The 22,790-nt window shown below is 48.1% G+C and overlaps 1 protein-coding gene across 1 annotated transcript in view; it reads left to right on the forward strand.

Moving 5' to 3' along the window:
- The window catches only part of BEND3 (BEN domain containing 3), a 41,207-nt gene extending 19,454 nt beyond the window's left edge, over positions 1–21,753 (forward strand). The window contains exon 5 of the mRNA XM_011952845.1: positions 16,004–21,753. Within this exon, the coding sequence (XP_011808235.1) occupies positions 16,004–18,250 (2,247 nt within the window). The 3' untranslated portion in view covers positions 18,251–21,753. The remainder of the gene's footprint in view (positions 1–16,003) is intronic.
- Positions 21,754–22,790: the final 1,037 nt, after the last annotated feature.

The following is a 22,790-nucleotide window of genomic DNA, read 5'->3' on the forward strand; positions in this document are numbered from 1 at the left end:
TCCTGCCTCAGCCTCCCGAGTAGCTGGGATTACAAGTGTGTGCCACCACACCTGGCTAATTTTTGTATTTTTAGTAGAGATGGGGTTTCTTCATTTTGGTCAGCTGGTCTTGAACTCCCAACCTTAGGTGATCCGCCTGCCTCAGCCTCCCAAAGTGCTAGGATTACAGGTGTGAGCCACCGCATCGGGCCCAAAACAACTTTATTAAGATATAATTCACATACTATGCCTTTCACCAGTTTAAGTTACATAGTTTAATGTGTGGGTTTATTATTATTTTTTTTTGTCTGAGACAAGAGTCTCACTCTGTCACCCAGGCTGGAATGCAGTGGCGCAATCCCAGCTCACTGCAACGTCTGCCTCCTGCGCTCAAGCGATTCTCCCACCTCAGCCTCCTGAGCAGCTGGGATTACACGCGTGGACCACCACGCCTGACTAATTTTTTATTTTTTGTAGAGATGGGGTTTCACCATGTTGGTCCAGGCTGGTCTCGAACTCCTGACCTCAAGTGGTCTGCTGGCCTTGGCCTCCCAAAGTTCTGGGATTACAGGTGTGAGCCACTGCGCTCAGCACTAGTTTAATGGTATTTAGTATATTCACAGAGTTATGCAATTTTAGGACATTTTTACAACCTTACAAAGAGTCCCTGCCCATTAGCAGTAGCTCCTCATTCCCTACTTTTCCAGCTCCTGACAATCACTACTGTACTTTCTAATGATTTGCCTATTGTGGGCATTTCATTTTTATTTTTAATTGATTGATTGATTGTTGGATGGATGGCGTTTTGCTGTGTGGCCCAGGTTTGGAGTGAAGTGGCATGCGCTCAACTCACTGCAACCTCTGCCTCCTTGTTTAAGCGATTCTCCTGCCTCAGCCTCCTAAGTTGCTGGGATTACAGGCGGGCACCACCACACCTGGCTAATTTTTGTATTTTTAGTAGAGATAGGGTTTCACTGTGTTGGCCAGGCTGACCTCAAACTCCTGACCTCAAGTAATTCACCTGCCTCGGCCTTCCAAAGTGTTGGCCAGGCTGGTCTCCAGCTCCGGACCTCAGATGATCAGCCAGCTTCAGCCTCCCAAAGTGGTAAGATTACAGGCATAAGCCACTGCGTCTGGCTGAGATCTTTCACTTCTTTGGTTAAATTAATTCCTAGATAATTTATTTTTATGTGTAGCTATCGTAAATTATATTACTTTCTTGATTTCTTTTTCAGATTGTTCAATTTCAGCACATAGAAATACTCCTGGTTTTTGTATGTTGCTTTTGCATCCTGCCACTTACTGTATTTGAATGTCAGTCCCCTTCCTTCTTGCTTGCACAGTTTCTAAGGAGAATGTCGGTGTAATTCTTATCTTTGCTCCTCTATAGGTAAAGTGTTTTGTTCCCCACCTTACTTCTTTCAGGATTTTTTTTTTAATCTTTGATTTTCTATAGTTTGAAAACAATATGCCTAGGTATAGTGGACTGTTTTGTTTTGTTTTGTTTTTGTGTATCATGTTTGCTGTTCTCTGAACCTCTTAGATCTGTGGTTTGGTATCTTACCTTAATTTGGGGACATTCTCAGTCATTGTAGTTTCAAATATTTCTTCTATTCCTTTCTGTCTTTCCATGTATTCCCATGGTGTATATGTACCACCCTTTGTAACACTTTTTGTAGTTGTCCCACAGTTCTTGGTCAGTCTGTTCAATTTTTCCAGTCCTTTTTCTCTTTGCTTTTCTGTTTTTGAGGTATCTATTAAGATATCCTCAAACTCAGAGATTTCTTTTTTCAGCCATGTCCAGCCTACCAAAAAATCCATCAAAAGGATTCTTCTAGCTGGGTGTAGTGGCACATGACTATAGTCCTAGCTAGCTACTTAGGAGGCTGAGGCAGGAGGATTGCTTGAGGCCAGTAGTTTGAGGCTGCAGTGAGCCAAGATTGCACCACTGTATTTTAGCCGGGGGCGGGGGGCAAAGCAAGAACCTGTCTCTAAACAAAAAAAAACTCTTCATTTCTATTACAGTGTTTTTTTTATACCTAGCATTTCTTTTTTATTGTTTCTTAGAATTTCAGGCCGACTGTGGTGACTCATGTTTGTAATCCCAGCACTTTGGGAGGCTGAGGTGGGAGGATCTCTTGAGCCCAGAGTTTAAGACCAGCCTGGGCAACATAGCAAGACCCTGTCTCTAAAAAAAAAAAAAAAGTATTTTCATTTGTGTGTCCCTTGACCATCTGTTTTTGTTTTTTTTTTTTTTGAGATGGAATCTTGCTCTGTCACCCAGGCTGGAGTGTGCAGTGGCACGATCTCAGCTCACTGCAACCTCTACCTCCCAGATTCAAGCGATTCTCCTGCCTCAGCGTCCTGAGTAGCTGGGATTACAGGTGCATGCCACCATGCCCAGCTAATTTTTGTATGTTTAGTAGAGATGGGGTTTCACCATGTTGGTCGGGCTGGTCTCAAACTCCTGACCTCATGATCCGCCCGCCTCGGCCTCCCAAAGTGCTTGCAACCAGCCGACCATCTATTCTTGCATGTTGTCTACTTTAGCCATTGGAGTCCTTGACATATTAATCATAGTTGTTTCACATTCTCTGTTTGATAATTCCAGCATCCCTACCACCTGTGAGTCTGGTTTGGTCTTAGTATGCCTTGTAGTTTTTTCTTTTCCCTTTTTTTTTTTGAGATAGAGTCTCACTTTCTTACCCAGGCTAGAGTACAGTGGTGCTGTCTCTGCTCACTGCAACCTCCACCTCCCAGATTCAAGTGATTCTCCTGCCTCAGCCTCCCAAGTAGTTACGATTACAGGCATTCGCTGATTTTTGTATTTTTAGTAGAGACGGGGTTTTGCCATGTTGACCAGGCTGGTCTCAAACTCCTGACCTCAAGTGATCCACCCGCCTCGCCTCTGAAAGTGCTGGGATTACTGGCCCAGCCTTGTAGGTTTTTTTTCTTTCTTGTTTTTTGTTTTTTGAGATGGAGTCTTGCTCTGTCACCCAGGCTGGAGTACAGCGGCATGATCTCGGCCCACTGCAACCTCCGCCTCCTGGGTTCAAGCAATTCTCTTGCCTCAGCCTCCCTAGTAGCTGTGGCTACAGGCGCATACCACCATGCCCAGCTAATTTTTGTAGTTTTAGTAGAGACAGGGTTTTACTGTGTTGACCAGGATGGTTTCAATCTCTTGACCTTGTGATCTGCCCACCTTGGCCTCCCAAAGTGCTGGGATTACAGGCAAGAGCCACCGTGCCCAGCCAGTTTTTTCTTAATAAGCAGACATGGTATCCTGAGTACAAGGAACTCCTGTGAATAGTCCTTCAGTAATGTTGGAGGAGAGGAAGGAAGGGAGAGAGCAGCATTCTCCAGTCCTGGATTTGGTCTCCGTGTTTTTTTTTTTCTTTTTTTTAGGCTGAGTCTTGCTCTGTCTCCAGGCTGGAGTGCAGTGATGTGATCTTGGCTCACTGCAACCTCCACCTCCCGGGTTCAAGCGATTCTCCTGCCTCAGCTTCCCAAGTAGCTAGGACTACAAGTGCGCGCCACCATGCACAGGTAGTTTTTGTATTTTTAGTAGAGAGAGGGTTTCACCGTGTTGGCCAGGATGGTCGGATGGTCTCCATCTCTTGACCTCGTGATCTGCCCGCCTCAGCCTCCTGGGGTGCTGGCATTACCAGCATGCACTTGGCCAGGTCTCAGTCTTTTAGCAGCCCTGGATCTCTGGACTGTGAACTTCACTTGGACTTCTTTGTTCCTCCGTTCCTCCCTTCAGTGGGACAGGATGAGTCAAGTGGGCTGATGTTAGGTGTTTCTTTTCCTCCAGGTAGAAGGCTGGAGCTAGAGTTGGGTATCTCCCTTCCTGTCAGTTAGGCTCTGATAAAACCCCTGCAGGTTTAGCTCACGTTAAATAGTTCCCCCGAGGGTAAGCCTTAAGAAAAGAGAAGGCGGCCTGGCGCGGTGGCTCACGCCTGTAATCCCAGCACTTTGAGAGGCCCAGGCGGGTGGATCACAAGGTCAGGAGCTCGAGACCATCCTGGCTAACACAGTGAAACCCTGTCTCTACTAAAAATACAAAAAAAACTAGCCGGGCGAGGTGGCAGGCACCTGTAGTCCCAGCTACTCGGGAGGCTGAGGCAGGAGAATGGCGTGAACCTGGGAGGCGGAGCTTGCAGTGAGCCGAGATCATGCCACTGCCCTCCAGCCTGGGTGACAGAGCAAGAATCTTGTCTCAAAAAAAATAAAAAAGAAAAAGAAAAGAGAATGCTCTGATATTTCAAATTGGTTCCCTTTCCTCTCCACCTGCCAGAAGTAGAAGGGAATTTTTCTCTAATATTCACTGTGAGAACCTGATAGGGTTCTTGGAGGTAGTGTATCCAGAATTTATTCCTTCTGGTGGGTTCTTGGTCTTGCTGACTTCAGGAATGAAGCTGCGGACACTTGTGGTGAGTGTTACAGCTCTTAAAGATGGTGTGTCCGGAGTTTGTTCCTTCAGATGCTCAGACGTGTCGGGAGTTTATTCCTTCTGGTGGGTTTGTGGGTTCATGGCCTCGCTGACTTCACAAGTGAAGCTGCAGACCTTCACAGTGAGTACAGCTCTTAAAGGTGGCACGTCCAGAGTTGTTTGTTCCTCCTGGTGGGTTCATGGTCTCGCTGACTTCAGAAATGAAGCCGCAGACCCTTTTGGTGAGTGTTACAGCTCATAAAGGTAGTGCAGACCCAAAGAATGAGCAGCAGCAAGGTTTATTGTGAAGAGCAAAATAATCAAGCTTCCACAGCATGGAAAAGGACTCGAGTGGGTTGCTGCTGCTGGCTCGCGGCCAGCTTTCATTCCCTTATTTGGCCCTGCCCACGTCCTGCTGATTTGTCCATTTTACAGAGTGCTGATTGGTGCGTTTATAATCCTTTAGCTAGACAGAGCACTGATTGGTGCATTTTTACAGAGTGCTGATTGGTGCATTTATAATCCTTTAGCTAGACAGAGCACTGATTGGTGCATTTTTACAGAGTGCTGATTGGTGCATTTACAATCCTTTAGCTAGACACAGAGCACTGATTGGTGCATTTTTACAGAGTGCTGATTGGTACATTTACAATCCTTTAGCTAGACACAGCGTACTGATTGGTGCGGTTTCACAGAGTGCTGATTGGTGTGTTTACAATCCTTTAGCTAGACACAGAGTGCTGATTGGTGTGTTTACAATCCTCTAGCTAGACAGAAAAGTTCTCTAAGTCCCCACCTGACCCAGAAGCCCAGCTGGCTTCACCTCTCAGTGGAACCCACAAAAGTGTGGGACCCGTGCTGCTTGGGTACCCCTGGAGATTTTAACTCTCAGACTTGTCCACACTGCATCTCCAGCGGCTCCTCAGCTGCAGTTCAGGTTTCCCTGCCCTCGCCCTGGTTCCTGTGGAAGTCTGCTCTCGGGTGTCTGCTATGGTAAGCTGGGAGTCTCTGTATTCACCCATCTCTTTCGCCAAGTCTGGGGGCAGTGGTTTGCCCTGTGACCTTACCAGTCTTATGGATCTAAGAAAACATGTTGATTTTTTCAGTTTGTTCAGCTTTTTCCTTGTAGTTAGGATGGAGGGCCAACGTTCAAGCTCCTTCCATGCTGGACCAGAAACCTGAAGCCCTTCGTCTTCTTTCATGGCTAAATAATATTCCATTGTATAGATGCTTTTTTTTTTTTTTTTTCCCAAGATAGGGTCTCGCTGTGTTGCCAAGTCTGGTCTCAAACTCCTAGCCTCAAGGGATCTCCCGCCTCAGCCTCCCAGAGTGTTGGGATTACAGGCGTGAGCCACAGAGCCCAGCCTCACCTTTTGTTTATCCATTCATCAGCTGACAGACATTTTGGGTTGCTTCTAGTTTTGGAGTATCATAATTAATAGTTAAATGAGACATTTTAAAAAAATCTATAATGTCCAGAAAAAAATGTTGATTTTTTTTTTTTTTAAATATCTATGAGTATTTTTTTTGAGGCACGGTCTTGCTCTGTCACCCAGGGTGAGTGCAGTGGTGTGACCACGGCTCACTGCAGCCTCAACCCCCTGGGCTCAGTGGATCTTCCCACCTCAGCCTCCCAAATATCTGAGACTGCAGGCACGCACCACCACACCCAGGTAATTTTGTTTTCTGGGGTCGTTTTTTTTGTAAAGTTGGGGTTTGGCCATGTTGCCCAGGCTGGTCTGGAACTCCTGGGCTCAAGCATTCCTCCTGCCTCAGCCTCCCAAAGTGCCGGGATTATAGGCATGAACCATCGTGCCTGGCTGATAATTTTTAATAAAGGAATAATTAGAAATATTCCACCCTCGACTCTGACTGCCTGACCCTGCCACTTGCTGCATACCTTGTGATCTGGGCAAGTTTCATGCGTGGATGGCAGTTTCTAGTGCAGTAAGTAATAACTAGATGAAAACCCACAAATCTGATCTGTGATCTGCTGCGGCAGATGAAAGCTATAAGACTAGCTAGTGGAATAGCTTAACCATACTTTATTATCCTTTTCCTTTGTGATTGACATTTAGATGTTTTCCAATTTTATATTATTACAAGTAATGCCGGGAAAACATCCCCATACATCAACACAGTGACTGTATGAGTGTTTCTGTAGGTTAGATTCCTAGAGGTTACGCTGGAAGTGATGAGAAGTTTGACAAGCAGTATGTTAATTTCCTAAAGGAACCTCCAAAAATATTTTTCTCTGTGTCACATTACATTTCTGTTTGTGATCACCTAAAGGAACACCTAAAAATATTTTTCTCTGTGTCACATTACATTTCTGTTTGTGATCAGTTCTGCAAACTCACTTCAAGTTTTCAAGTAAAGCCAGAGTTCGGGACATGGAAGAGAAAGTTTAGCGTATCTGAAAGTTCACTTGTGCTATGTTATGTTACGTAGCACAGAACTACTCCAGAACCTAGTAGTTTAAAGCAACCATTAGGCTGCGTGTGGTTGCTCACGCCTGTAATCCCAGCACTTTGGGAGGCTGAGGCAGGCGGATCACCTGAGGTCAGGAGTTCCAGACCAGCCTGGCCAACATGGCGAAACCCATGTCTGCTAAAAACACAAAAATTAGCCTGGTGTGGTGGTGTGTGCCTGTAATCCCAGCTACTTCGGAGGCTGAGGCAGGAGAATCACTTGAACCCAGGAAGCAGAGGTTGTAGTGAGCCAAGATCACACCACTAACACTCTAGCCTGGGTGACAGAGCGAGACTCCTGAGACTTCATCTCAAAAAAACAAAGCGATCACTATTTTATTTTTTCATAATTCTCTGGACCAGCTGGTGGTTCTGATTTGGCCCTCATCCTGCTGCCCCGGCCAAACTCCACGTTGTTCTGCCGGTCAGTGACCTGCCATCATGCTTGTGCCTGTCGGTGTGCTCCTGACGTCCTGTCGACGTCCACCCAGTTGTGTGTTCTTCCACCCATGTGTTTCTGTAGACGTCCAGCTGCTTGTATCTTCTTCCACTGATCCCCTCCTCTCGACATCCAGCCGTTTGTGTGCCTGCCTGCTAGGGTCTTGGGGATTTCTATAGGCACAGGATAGAAACGGAGGCGTGGCGGGCCAGGGTGGTCTTGGAAAATGCAACATTTGGGTGCGAAGGCAGGAGTGCTTGTCCTCACCTAGGTCTATGGGCACAGGCCTGAGGGTGAAGCCCTAGCCCGGGGACGCGCCCTTCTCTACCCGGCACTTCCATAGCCCCCTCCCATATCACTACCAGCATGCTAAAATACCAGAACAAGCAAGAGAGTCGGGTCAGACTAGGGGCAGATCACCAAGACTCAGGTTCTTCCACCATCACAAGGGGTGACACTGCCCGCCTCGCTGGGCTGTTGTGGATCACTGAGATCGCCCACATGAGGACACAGCACGGGGCATGCTCCATGTCAGCCTTTAGAAATGTTTATTTACTGGGCTGAGCACAGTGGCTCAAGCCTGTAATCCCAGCACTTTGGGAGGCCGAAGTGGGCGGTCACAAGGTCAGGAGATCGAGACCATCCTGGCTAACACGGTGAAACCCCGTCTCTACTAAAAAATACAAAAAATTAGCCGGGTGTGGTGGCGGGCGCCTGTAGTCCCAGCTACTCGGGAGGCTGAGGCAGGAGAATGGCGTGAACCCGGGAGGTGAAGCTTGCAGTGAGCCGAGATTGCACCACTGCACTCCAGCCTGGGTGACAGAGTGAGACTCTGTCTACAAAAAAAAGAAAGAAAGAAAAAAGAAATGTTTGTTTACTGCCTCTGAGCTCCCATCTCCAGCCCTCAACCCCATGACCAGCATTCAGCTGCCTCCCTCTACATTTATCAGAATGAAATCAGCATGACTCCATCAAGGGAGGTCACCTGATGCCCTTGAGGACACCCAGGCCTGGGCACCATCTACTCAGGGCATAAACCATCTCCTGTCTTCTCTCTCCTGCCCCAAGGAAAGGGCAGGAGGGCAAAGTGGGGAGCCCTGATGCACGTCACAGGCAGGCATCTATCAATGTTGACAGCTTGTTTTATGAGTGACATTTAGTACAATGCTTAGAAGAAAAAACCTCCCTCAAAAAATCTAACAAAGGGCTGTATAAAGACTTATTTGGCACCTCTGTTGGAGAGGGCTTCGTAGCCAAATATAGCAGATGTGGGAGGTGCGAAGCCAAAGTTTTTATTGGTAATCATCTTTTTGTTCACAGAAGTGGGGCAGTGTTCAAGAGCCGTATGCCAGGCAGAGGTTAGCTTTGTTCTCCCAGGGTTTTTTGTTTATTTTTTTTAAATTCTAAAATGTCATTGTGGTTTGTTTTTCATTTAGAAAATGGAAATGCCATCTCATGCAGTGCAAATGCATGGAACACCTTGTGAGTGTCAGTTACTGTGGTATGAGCTGAGGATTCTTAAGTCTCTCAACAAGTATCGCAGATAGGTACATTCCCGTTTTCGTGAGGCTCAGAGAAGTTAGCACTACCAAGCCTGCGTGATTCCGAACTGGGCACTCAGACATCATGCTGGTGGGATACCGGGATATTTGTAAGATGCATGAGAAGCCTTAGGTGCACTCGTGTCTTGCTAGGTCTTCTGGTCTTCCTCTTTTCCCTTCATTATAGTTGCTTTATCTTCCCCAGAATCTTGTTTCTTCAGCCATCTTAGCACATCCTTCACCCTTACCATATAGTGTTGGCAGCAGAAGGATGACCCACAGAGTAAGAGCCACGAGAGCAGAGATTGTGTCTGGCTTGATCCTGGGAGGTCACTATATTAATGCTGAACTTAGTGAGGGTTACCACTGGGTTGCCTGAGGAGGGTGAACCGGCCCATGTCAGAACTCCCCTGCTCATCAGTAGTGGGATCACGCCTGTAAACACAGGCAACTTAGTGCAACCCTGTCTCTTATTTAATTTAAAAAAAAAAAAAAAAATTTGTTTTGGCCGAGTGTGGTGGCTCACACCTGTAATTAAACACTTTGGGAAGCCAAGGTGGGCAGATTGCTGGAGCTCAAGAGTTCTAGACCAGCCTGGACAACATGGTGAGCACATTTAAAATAGGATTTTGTGCAGAAAGAGATCATTAGAAACTCATATACTGTGCAACAAGAGTACATGTTCTAGAGGGAGACCTGCCCTAGTTAATACCCAGGACAGAAAATAAGTGCAGGGTCTCTACTAAAAATACAAAAAAAAAAATTAACTGACCATGGTGGTGTGCGCCTGTGGTCCCAACTACTCGGAAGGCTGTGGTGGGAGGATAACTTAACCCCAGGGGGTTGGGGGGCGGTGGTGAAGCTTGCAGTGAGCCAAGATCACACCACTGCACTCCAGCCTGGGCAACAAGAGTGAGATCCTGTCTCAAAAAAAAAAATTTGATGATGATGATGAAAATAATTCTGTTGAAAATGAAAGTGGTAAGCATCATTCTTGCGACTGTGATTCCAGGAGGGAGATGCCAACCCCAGTCCCCCTGACTACTGTTTCACATAGCCTCCCTGCTTCCCCAAGCCCTGCTGCTTTCTGTGTGTTCCAGTGTGCTGCCTCTCAGGGCACTTTTGAGCCACTTACTCATTAACTAAATTCAGTGACTGCTCTTGGATTTGGGGTCCCGATGAAGACGTGTAGTACTTGGAGCATCTCCAGGGTGACTCACTCCCTGGGATGTCACTGGGCATGGACACCTGAAATCTCCCTAAATAGTCTATTTACTCCTCACTTGCAACCCAACATCAGCTTCTTTTTGTTCAGTCAGATTCTCCAGCTGAGAGATTTGGGCATTCTCTCTGGGTTCTGTCGATGCTGGTGGTTGAATGAAACGCCCTGATCAAGATCCGGGCTAGACGCTGGCATTGCAGAGCCTGAGCTGTACAGCAGAGTTCCCATATGGTTGGAAGACGAGCCTCAGAGAATTGGAAACGTGTCAGCCAGTCCTACCCAGTGCCAAGTAGCACAGATTTAAAGATTTCTTGATACTCCTAGACAGCTGAGCCGAGATTTTATCATCAGCCACAAATGCAGCCAGCCCATTGCCGCCTTGGCAGCATTTGTGGAATTAATTGGAGCACTGAGCTGACAGGACACCAGTGTGGGAATATCTAAGAACCTTCTCTTCAGTGCTTGTGTTGTGTTGTGTGTTGAATTGTGTACCCAAGGTTTCTGGGAGTGAATATTGCCCTCTACTGGGACACTGACATTTTTTATTCAAGCAGTGTAGCCAAAAATGTTTCTATTGACGGCAGTGTTTCTAACATGCTTGGCGGAAACGGAAATGTTTGTATTAATGAGGCTGAATATTGAGAGTTATGGGGGGTTTCCCAGTTTCAACCTACTCTTGCCTCCCGCCTGCTGTAGGAATGTGGGGGAGTCAAATCTTGTGTGTGTTGTTGGTATTCAAATAATTCACCAGAAACTTCCCTGTACTCATTTCTCCCCTGGGTATTAATTAGGGCAAGTCTCCCTCTAGAACATGTACTCTTGCTGGATGCTATGTAAGTTTCTGATGATCTCTTTCTGTAGGAAATTCTATTTTAAATGTGCTAATGGAGCCTTGCTTTAAAGGAAAGCCTCCTTTTCTAAAATCACTCCTAATATAGTTATGATTTGTAATTGTTAGTACTTCAAACCCAAATTTCTCTCTATTGGTAAACCTTATAGTAATCTTATAGTCTGTGGGACCTCTAAAATTATTTTAGTGTGATAGAATTTAATAGTGAATAAATTGCCAAAACTTTTACTTTACATTCTACAGGAATTAGCAAATAAGGCACTTTGAGTTTGTTAGGGCAGTGGTTTTCCACAGTGACCCACGGTTATAAATCACCTTATAGATCAATACAACTTACATGTATGAATTTGTAAATAAATATGTAGACATACACATAGTAATGAAACAAAACTCCTAAATTGATTTACTTTGTGCAGTACACTTTGATATTTCTCTACTCTTTTTGCTTTCTTATTTCCTCATTCCCTCCCTCTTTTTTTTTTTTTTGGAGACAGGGTCTCACTCTGTTGCCCAAGCTGTGGTGCAGTGGTGCAATCACAGCTAAGTGCAACCTCCACCTCCAAGACTCAAGTGATCCTCCCACCTAAGCCTCCCTAGTGACTAATCCCTCCCTCTTCTTTTTTTCTTTTCCTTTTTTTTTTTTTGACATGCTCTGTCGCCCAGGCTGGAGTGTGGTGGTGCCATCTCGGCTCACTGTGATCTCCGCCTCCCAGGTTCAAGAGATTCTCCTGCCTCAGCCTCCCGAGTAGCTGGGACTACAGGCGTGTGCTACCACTCCCAGCTAATTTTTTGTATTTTTAGTAGAGATGGGGTTTTCACTGCATTAACCAGGATGGTCTCAATCTCCTGACCTAGTGATCTGCTCACCTCGGCCTCTCAAAGTGCTGGGATTACAGGCGTGAGCCACCATGCCCGGCCTCTCCCTCTTCTTAATGTTGGTCACGATCCACCAGAATCAGTTATCATCTGCTAACCTACAATTTGAAACACTGCACTGGGGTAAAGGTTGTCAGTTATCTCCACCCCTTCCTTTCTGATGTGTGTATATGTTTTCTTTTCTTTCTTTTTTAAACAAATAATGCCAGATAGCAGAACAGAAGAAACATAAAGGGCTTAAATTCCCAGCCTTTAGGACAAATAGACTCTAAGAAGTGCCTTCCATGCGCGACTTACCCTGAGGCACTGTGGGAAAGTCCTTCTCAGTGTACAGGTTGAGAGTGTCATTACAACTACCTTAATAATAGTCCCCTACAGAAGTACCTCTGCCATGGCTTGGGAATAGCATTATGTAATAATACATCATATTGTAATAATAAATTTTTATTTATTTATTTTTGAGACAGAGTTCCTGTTGCCCAGGCTAGAGTGCTGTGGCATGGTCTTGGCTCACTGCAACCTCCACCTCCCAGGTTCAAGCAGTTCTCCTGCCTCAGCCTCCCAAATAGCTAGGATTACAGGCATGTGCCACCACACCCAACTAATTTTGTATTTTTAGTAGAGATGGGGTTTCACCATGTTGGCCAGGCTAGTTTCAAACTCCTGACCTCAAGTGATCCAACCGCCTCGGCCTCCCAAAATGCTGGGATTACAGGCATGCGCTACCACACCTGGCCATAAGTATTTTTTAAGCACTTACTGTGATTCAGACAGATCAGTGCTGTATGTGCACTGTCTTGTTAAATCTTCACAACCACCCTGTGGGACAGGTACCATGATTTACCCTGAGTTATACACAAGAAGGTGAGGCTTATAAGGTTACAAACAAGGATGCTTGCTGATTGAGCTGAGTTCTTAGCCCTACCTTCATACCTCTCTGCCACTGCTCTTATCAGGACAGCTTCCTTTTCTTTTTTTTTCTTTCTGAAACAGGGTCTTGCTCTGTTGCCCAGGCTGGAGTGCAGTGGCGTGATCTCAGCTCACGAAGCCTCAACCTCCCAGGCTGAAGCAATCCTCCTACCTCAGCCTCCCGAGTAGCTGAGACTACAGGCACACACCACCACTCCTAGCTTATTTTTGTAGAGATGGGGTTTCACCATGTTGCCCAGGCTGGTCTTGAACTCCTGGGCTTGAGATCCCCTGCCTCAGCCTCCCAGACTACTGGGATTACAGGTGTGAGCCACTGCACCTGGCCTCACTTTTCTTAAGATGTATTTGAGAATGGTGGAACACTTTGCCCTGCTTTATCCACATGTGTGGTTGACATAAATTCATTGACCTCTTTTGTACCCTGGGCACTTTGCCAGGCACTGGGGATAGACTCAGGAACAACATGGTCCCATCCCACAACCATCATGCAGTTTGATGGGGATGGGGACAGCTCGGCAAGGAGACCCCAGAGGGAGTGGGGCAGGTGGCAGGCCACCCCTGACAGGCTGCCTCCACTCTGGTATGTCCTTGATCCTCTGCTTCTGGGGAGTGCTGTAGAGGGGAGGGGTGGGGAGTGGGGGCCACGAGGGCCAGTTGCCACTGACCATTTGCTGATATATATATATGAGTGTGTATATATGTATATACACACACAAACCCTGAAGGCAGTATTGGCAGCTCTGTGATAACTAATGTACTTATGAGTCCCTTTATAAGGTCACTAAAGGAGTGGTTTTTCTTTTGCATGGTTGTCCTCATGGGGGCACAAGAGAAGTATTAACATTTCTCTACTATGAGTCAGATTATTCTATTATCCGAAAGAGAGAGTCTAGGAAGTAATTCATTAATTATTATTGAGATGGGGTCTCACTCTGTCACCCAGGCTGGGGTGCAGTGGCAAGATCTTAGCTCACTGCAGCCTCCATCTCCCATGCTCAAGTTACCCTCCTACTTCACCTCCCAAGTAACTGGGACTACAGATGCACGCTACTGTGCCTGGCTAATTTTTTTGTATTTTTTTTTTTTTTTTGAGATGGAGTCTCGCTCTGTCGCCCAGGCTGGAGTGCAGTGGCACTATCTCGGCTCACTGCAAGCTCCGCCTCCCGGGTTTACGCCATTCTCCTGCCTCAGCCTCCCGAGCAGCTGGGACTACAGGCGCCCGTCACCGCGCCCAGCTAGTTTTTTGTATTTTTTAGTAGAGACGGGGTTTCACTGTGTTAGCCAGGATGGTCTCGATCTCCTGACCTCGTGATCCGCCCGTCTCAGCCTCCCAAAGTGCTGGGATTACACGCTTGAGCCACCGCGCCCGGCCTTTTTTGTATTTTTTTAGTAGAGACAGTGTTTCGCCATGTTGCCCAGGCTGGCAGAACTTCTGCACTCAGGAGATCCACCCATCTTGGCCTCCCAAAGTGCTGGGATTACAGGCGTGAGCCACCACGCCCAGCCGTTCATTAATTAAATGAAAAAGAACACATAGAAGGTTCAGAAGGATGAAAGTTTTCTGTTTATTTGGACTCCTGGTTTCCATTCCCCCTGTATCTACCTATTCTCAGCCCCATATTGCTCACTTGCTGTATGAAGCCTCACTTCTTGAGGTTGTCTCTTTTCCCTACATCGGTTGAGGCTGCAGAGAAAAACACCTCTTGCCCTGTTTTATGCGGGCATTGGTTACCTGAAAACTTTCTAATAACCCTTATCTGCCCAGATGAGATAAGCTGAGAGCAAACACTGACTGCCAGGCCCTGGCTACTCAGAGAGGATGGACAGCAGCCACAGCACCCAGGAACTTGTTAGAGATGCAGGCCCAGGGTTCACACTCTACATTCCAGCAAGACCCAGGTGATTCAGTATGTACACTAGAGCTTAAGCGCTGGACTAGGCTGGTCCCAGCCACCTGTACTCTTCCCAAGCATGGAGAGAAGCATCCCAGGATGCCGTTTGTTCTTGTCCATTCCCAGTTGCCCGAGGCACATGCCTGTCAGGGGGAGCAAAAGCTCCCTGCTCCCTCAACACCCACCAGTGCTCACTGACTAGCTCATCTGCTTTCCTAAAACTCAAATACACATTTCCATAAGTGTCTGGGTCAAATTCAACATTTGTCAAAAACAGGCTTATTAGATTATGGCTGAAATACAATGAATGATACATATTTAAGGTATACAATTTGATATGTTTTGACACATGTGTCTACCAGTGAACCCATAGCCACAGTCGTGATGATAAACATCCATCAACCCACTGACATTCTCCGTGTCATTCTCCATGTCCCATTGAATTTCCCCTGCCATCCCTAGGCAATGACTGTCTGCCTTCTGTCGTTATAGGCAAGCTTGTGTTTTCTAGAATTGTATATACACAAATTGAATCATACACGGTGGCCTCTTTTTTGTGATTTATTTTGAGATTTATCATGAGTACTTTGTGTACTGTATCAATAATTAGTATCTTATTGCTGAGTAATATTCCATTGTATGAATATAACACAGTTTATATACTTGTTGATTTTTCAGAAACGGGGGGTTGTTTCTACTGTCTCACAGTTGCATAGTCCAGAGAGTTCTGGGCCAGCCTTTTCTGGTCTAAGATGTGATTTCAGGCAGTGGTGGAGTTGGCATCAGACAGCTGCTCTCCACAGTGCAGTTCTCATCTGCTCCTACCGTGCATCTCAGAGGAGCCTTCCTGAGAAGGCATGCCTGCTCTCCCAAAGGCTGCAGGCTGAAAGGACACACTGCTGCCTTTGGGAGCTACCATAGGTAGGAATCTCTGTCCCTTCCTGAGAGCAGACCAAGGCATGGGTCCATGAGGTGACCTGTCTATGGCCAGGAGCTGCACAAGCCCGTCGCCTTCCTGTGCTCTCCCTCCTGTTTCTTGCAGAGTTCTTACCCGGTATTGCCAACATCAGTGTCAGCCCTCTGATGGGCAGGAAGTCCAGTGCTGGTGTCCTGCAAGAGCACAAAGCCTCCCTGGGCCCAGCCAGAGTGTTTTCTCGGGGAGTGGGGAGAGCAGCGGGTTTGGGGTGGTGGAGATGCAGGTTTGTATCAGTGGTGCATCCTTGGCTGACAGAGTGATTCAGGGTGAGGAATCAGTTTCTCACATGCTCCCAAGGTTGACCTTGGCCCCTCTGTGTGCCACACAGACGCTTGTTTAGTGTCATAAACCACAGCACCCTCCTAACGCTCTGGGAAATGATTTTTGTTTTGCAGGCTCTCCTAGCAGGCATGCGGAACCGTGAGAACAGCTCGCCCTGCCAAGGCAATGGCGAGCAGGCCAGCAGGGGCAGGAGCCTGGGCTCTGTGTGGCCAGGAGAGGAGGAGCCCTGCAACGATGCCACTGCCCCTTCCTACAAGAAGCCTCTGTATGGCATCTCGCACAAGATCATGGAGAAGAAGAATCCTCCCTCAGGGGACCTGCTAAACGTGTACGAGCTCTTCGAGAAGGCAAACGCCAGCAACAGCCCCTCATCGCTGCGGCTCCTGAATGAGCCACAGAAGCGGGACTCTGGCAGCACCGGGGCAGGCACTGACAGTGACCCCAACATCTACTTCCTGATCCAGAAGATATTCTACATGCTCAACACCCTCACGTCCAACATGTCCCAGCTGCACAGCAAGGTGGACCTGCTCTCCCTGGAGGTGAGTCGCATCAAGAAGCAGGTGAGCCCCACTGAGATGGTGGCCAAATTCCAGCCGCCCCCTGAGTACCAGCTCACAGCTGCGGAGCTCAAGCAAATCGCGGACCAGAGCCTGTCCGGGGGGGACCTGGCCTGCCGCCTGCTGGTGCAGCTCTTCCCCGAGCTCTTCAGCGACGTGGACTTCTCCCGAGGCTGCAGTGCCTGCGGCTTTGCGGCCAAGCGCAAGCTGGAGTCGCTGCACCTGCAGCTCATCCGCAACTACGTGGAGGTCTACTACCCCTCGGTGAAGGACACGGCCGTGTGGCAGGCCGAGTGCCTGCCCCAGCTGAACGACTTCTTCAGCCGCTTCTGGGCCCAGCGGGAAATGGAGGACAGCCAGCCCAGTGGCCAGGTCGCCAGCTTCTTTGAGGCAGAGCAGGTGGACCCCGGCCACTTCCTGGACAACAAAGACCAGGAGGAGGCCCTGTCTCTGGACCGGAGCAGCACCATCGCCTCAGACCACGTGGTGGACACGCAGGACCTCACCGAGTTCCTGGATGAAGCCTCCTCACCAGGCGAGTTTGCAGTCTTCCTCCTCCACCGGCTCTTCCCCGAGCTTTTCGACCACCGCAAGCTGGGTGAACAGTACAGCTGCTACGGGGATGGTGGAAAGCAGGAGCTGGACCCGCAGCGGCTCCAGATCATTCGCAACTACACAGAGATCTACTTCCCCGACATGCAGGAGGAGGAGGCCTGGCTGCAGCAGTGCGCCCAGCGCATCAACGACGAGCTCGAGGGCCTAGGGCTGGACGCGGGCAGTGAAGGTGACGCCCCGCGCGATGACTGCTATGACTCCTCCAGTCTGCCCGACGACATCTCAGTGGTCAAGGTGGAGGACAGCTTCGAGGGTGAGCGGCCGGGCCGCCGCTCCAAGAAGATCTGGCTGGTGCCCATCGACTTCGACAAGTTAGAGATCCCCCAGCCCGACTTCGAGGTGCCCGGCGCCGACTGCCTGCTCAGCAAGGAGCAGCTGCGCAGCATCTACGAGAGCAGCCTGTCCATCGGCAACTTCGCCTCGCGCCTGCTGGTGCACCTGTTCCCCGAGCTCTTCACGCACGAGAACCTGCGTAAGCAGTACAACTGCAGCGGCTCCCTGGGCAAGAAGCAGCTGGATCCGTCCCGCATCAAGCTCATCCGCCACTACGTGCAGCTGCTCTACCCGCGCGCCAAAAACGACCGCGTCTGGACCCTGGAGTTCGTGGGCAAACTGGATGAGCGCTGCCGGCGCCGGGACACGGAGCAGAGGCGCTCCTACCAGCAGCAGCGCAAGGTCCACGTGCCAGGCCCTGAGTGCAGAGATCTGACCAGCTATGCAATCAACCCCGAGAGGTTCCGGGAGGAGTTTGAGGGGCCCCCACTGCCCCCCGAGAGGAGCAGCAAGGACTTTTGCAAGATCCCCTTGGACGAACTGGTGGTCCCCTCGCCTGACTTCCCGGTGCCTTCTCCCTACCTGCTGTCTGACAAGGAGGTGCGTGAGATCGTGCAGCAGAGCCTCTCCGTGGGCAACTTTGCCGCCCGGCTCCTCGTCCGCCTGTTTCCCGAACTCTTCACCGCCGAGAACCTCCGGCTGCAGTACAACCACTCTGGGGCTTGCAACAAGAAGCAGCTGGACCCCACGCGACTGCGGCTCATCCGCCACTACGTGGAAGCCGTCTACCCGGTGGAGAAGATGGAGGAGGTGTGGCACTACGAATGTATCCCCAGCATCGATGAGAGGTGCCGCCGCCCCAACAGGAAAAAATGTGACATCCTCAAGAAAGCGAAGAAAGTGGAGAAGTGAAGGCCTGTGGCCTGCCCAGAGATTCGGGGTCACAAGAGGCTGAGCGATGGGTCCCCTTGGGACTGAGCAATACTTGGGAGCACGCTTATGGCATCCACAGACAGGCACCTTATGTCCGTGGGGAGTGGCTTACTACATTTGCACACGTAAACACCCACCCAACCGCAAGAAAGAAGCCTTGAGTTTGGTCTCTTGTACTTACAACTTCTGTCCTGTGTGCCCCGGCGGGGCAGCCTGAGTGTGGGGAGAGCAAGCTGTGAGGGCAGGAACCAGAGGGTAGGGGTCCTCTCTCCCTGGCTGTGCCCTCCCCAGCCCCTTACAGCTTAAAATGCAAACCCAGCAACTCTCTTGCCCCTCTTCCCGTATTTTACATCTTCCATTTTTACCCATTTTTTTTTAATTAAAAAGAAACCCTTAAAAAAATCACTGGGCTCTTTGGGGGCCATTTTACTTAGAAAAAAACCTCTTTAAAAGTGCCATGTTCGTGCACAGTGGCTAATCATAGCTTCAGGTGGCATGGATAGTGATTTTACTGACCTTGTCTTTTACATCTGATTTTGGAAGAGCCAAGATGCCCCTTGGATGGCAGTAGAGGGGATGGAATAGTATGAAGTCCTTTACGACCATGTGCAGGTTTTCCCTTCTGCTCTGGTGCCTGGGAAGGCTTCCGTTCAGCTTGGCCTGTGCTTCAGGCGTGTTGGTAGAATGTTGTGTCACTCTGTAGGCGAGAACACTGGATGATGATGATATGAATGTAGACAGCCGTGGAAACACGTTTGCAGTGTCTCCATCTGAGCCGTGTCCTTCCGCTGCCCCCATTCCCTCTCCATACATGGTTGCTGGTTGGAGGGAGTAGACATGTTTCCTTGGAAAACAGTGCAGGGGCTTTTGGCTTCTTGTTAGATTTGAGGGTGGGCCTCTTTGAGCTCACCATGAACTGTTTACTTTTCTGTGTGTGTGTTTGTACAAAATCCAGGTACCAGGAGCTCTGTGGTGACTTCCCCAGACCTCAGTGTTAGCTCCTCCAGGCAGCACTACTTCCTCGTTCCTCAGGGCGGGCCCAGGTCTGGGCCGCTCTTGGGGATACCAGGCATTGGAAGGACATAGGCCGTCTCAGATGGGGCACACATGTCCCTTCCCAGAGTCCACTCAGAACTTTCCTCTTGGACTCTCTAGAAGGTCCTGCTGTCCTATACCTGGCTACCCCCTGCCTTGGGGGGCACATGTCTTCGTTCCCTCCTGACTGGGAATGTCAGGCTCTTGCAGGCCAGCTGCATGCTCTCCAGGAGCACCAACTGGGAAGTTCCCCGACAGGTAAAATCCTTTAAAATGATCCTTTTACCTACCTAACTCTGGGGGCCAAATGCCTAAGACGGAAAGGAAACAGTCTAACCAGAGTCCAGGAAAATTAATTGAATCACACAGGGTAGTAATAGAACCCCTGTGGGATGGCTTAATATTTTACTACTTTAAAATGCAGAGATAATAGAAACAATCTGAATTTTCTTCATTCAGCTGATAAGGACTTCAGTTCCAGTGGCTGTATGACATAATTTTGCCTGTGACCAGGAGCATTTTTTAAAATACAGAATTTTAAGCAATGTTAAGTTGCTGATCTAACTAGTAAATGTGCTCCTAAGTGTCATTTACAGATTATTTCTGTTGTGACTGCAAACAGATTTAGAAAGGCACAGGGACTGAATGACTCTCTGTCACATACAGCTACTCATGCACACACGCACTGCTTACTAAAAGCTGAAGTGAGATGAAGGGGGCCTACACGAATAACAAGTTCAACTTCTTTGTGCCTGGAAAGGAGGGACTGGAGCAGCCAGGAGACTCACTTTCCCCCCTCGCTTGGGCCCTTCTCTATGCCTTAGTCTCTCCAGCACATGTACACAGCATGCACACACACGCACCCTACCCAAAGACAGCTGTGGCCCTCTCCCGCCATCTCCCCCACCCACCGCTGGTTGTTGGGCGCTGGATGGGGGAGGTCCCATGGAATTTGTTCTGGTTTCTAGGATGTAAACAAGAGGACTCCAAGCCATGAATTGCCCTGCTTTCTAGAGGGTGGAATGTTGACCCTGCAACTTTAGAAGCACAATCATTTATTAATAATTTTTTTGAAACTCCCATCTACCCATGTTAGAGAAATCAATAGGTTCTAGGAATTAAATATGTCTCTTTGTAACCCAGAGCATGTTCAATTTTTAGAAACCATATTTCAGTGATTTTCTTAATACCTTTCATGTGTAGGGCATCTTCCCCCAGAATCTTACAGTCCCTTTCTGTGAAGAGAAGTGGACACACCTGGGAACTCTTCCCATCTCTCTGGATGTGGTCAGGAAACGCCTGCAGGTCCTTGCCCTGTCTGTATGGTCTCCTCGCTTCTCCATCCATACAGATGACTCCAGTGGGCATTTTTTTATTTTAAATTTTTTACATGAAGCAATAGAAGTACAAAATACTTATGTTTTCAAAATTTAACGTGTTCCATGAAACCTGTTGGCAATCCTTTTCCTTCCCCCACCCGCCCCTTCTAAATTCTTTGGTTTTTAGTTGTTTGTATTTTGAATTTCTTTTTTTTTCTTGGCCTTGTATCCCAAGGACTAAAAAATTAGCACAGACACGTTTTGATGTTGAATGAACTAGTAAGTCACAGTAGGTGGTAGTCTTCATCGGTTTCTCTAAATTTTTGAAGAATGTATGAAGATAGTCATGAATGTATTGAGTGTTCGCATCCTGCTTCAGTTCACCTTGGCTGTGTCTATATGACAACAAATGTTCGACAGGGAATAAAGTCGTGTCTGGTGTCATTTGCGCTAGCGTGCCCCTCCCCTTTCAGTGTTGGCTCCAAACCTTCCTTTCCTTTTATGTTTGTGGGGAGGGAGAACCACATCAGCAGCATTCATCAACCAACCAGCCAATGGGATCTACTTAGTGGTGAATGGATTGGCTATTTAGTTGGTAAAAGTCACTGGTCTGACCACACCACAGCATGACCACTGGGTTCATTTAGAGATGGCCTCCGTTTCCAACGTTCCCCCCACATGTTTGCTTCTTGCCCAGTCGAGAGGGGATCTCAAGACTCCCGAGTGGAGGTCGTGAGCTCGCACCCTGCCTGGCTGTGTAGATAGACTGTACAGATATATGAAGTGGGGGTGGGGGCCGAGGGGCTATTACTGCTGTTTGGAAATGCTTGCCTCTCGTAGATCCAGCCTTAATGTTTTTCTGACATCCTAGTAATAGCAGACCCTGCACAAAGTGGATATCAGAGTTAATACTGTGAGGAGCAAAATAATGAGAATAGTTTTACCAAAGATAATGAAATCTCGCATCATGTCTGCATTTTACCATAGATTGGAGTGCATCCTTAGGAAACTGAATGTAACAAAAACCCAGGACATTTTTGGAAATTGTATGCTCTCTAGCAACTTTGTGTGAATTTTTATACAAACACTGTTTTATGAGTTATATAAAATGTTATAAAAATAGAAAAACATGGTCTCGTAACATGTTATTTTCTTAGAGCACTGGTCTCTCAGACATGTCTTGGTCTATTTGTCTTTCTGCGTGGCCTCCTCACCCGCCTCCGGGGAGAACGTGAATGTTTCGGGGGATTTCAGCTTCTGGGGCTTCCATACACTAGGTGTCAGTGGTACCACTCACAGGATTTCAGTTTGGCCACAGCTGAATGAATAAGAAATTGCCAGATAAATCCTCCAAACCATTCCTCCACAAACCACTTCCTGGCCATGCAGTGGGAGGCTTATTTGACCTTTTTTAACCTTTCCTGGTCAGGTGCCAGGCCAGTCCTGCAAAGCCAACAGAGTTTCATTTTCATTTAACCCCCCCTTTTTTTTTTCACTTTGGATCACTTTTAGTTCCCCCCGACCCCAGCCCTGCTAGAGTGTAGTGGTATAATCGTGGCTCACTGCAGCCTTGACTTCCTGGGCTCAAGTGATTTTCCTGCCATAGCCTCCTAAGTAGCTGAGACTACAGGCCCACACTACCATGCCTGGCTAGTTTTATTATGGTAGAGATGTGACCTCACCATGTTACCCAGACTGGTTTCAAACCACTGGCCTCAAGTAATCCTCCCACCTCAGCCCCCCAAAGTATTGAGATTACAGGTGTGAGCCACTGTGCCTGGCCTCATGTATTATTTGTAAAAAAGGATGTATGTTTTCCCTCACCTTCTCTTCTCTTTGGCTAATTATAAATCATTAAACTTAATATTTTATAGTAATAATTAGACCAGGCACATTGGCTAACACCTGTAATCCTAACACTTTGGGAGGCCAAGGTGGGTGGATCACCTGAGGTCAGGAGTTTGAGACCAGCCAGGCCAACATGGTGAAACCCTGTCTCTACTAAAACTATAAAAATTAGCCAGGTGTGGTGGCGCATGTCTGTAGTCTCAGCTACTCGGGAGGCTGAGGTGGGAGAATCGCTTGGATACGGGAGGCGAAGTTGCAGTGCTGAGATCATGCCACTGCACTCCGGCCTGGGCAACAGAAACTTGTCTCAAGGAAAA

This window comes from Colobus angolensis, unplaced genomic scaffold (genome assembly GCF_000951035.1).
Source record: "Colobus angolensis palliatus isolate OR3802 unplaced genomic scaffold, Cang.pa_1.0 Scaffold35, whole genome shotgun sequence".
Classification (NCBI taxonomy): domain Eukaryota; kingdom Metazoa; phylum Chordata; class Mammalia; order Primates; family Cercopithecidae; genus Colobus; species Colobus angolensis.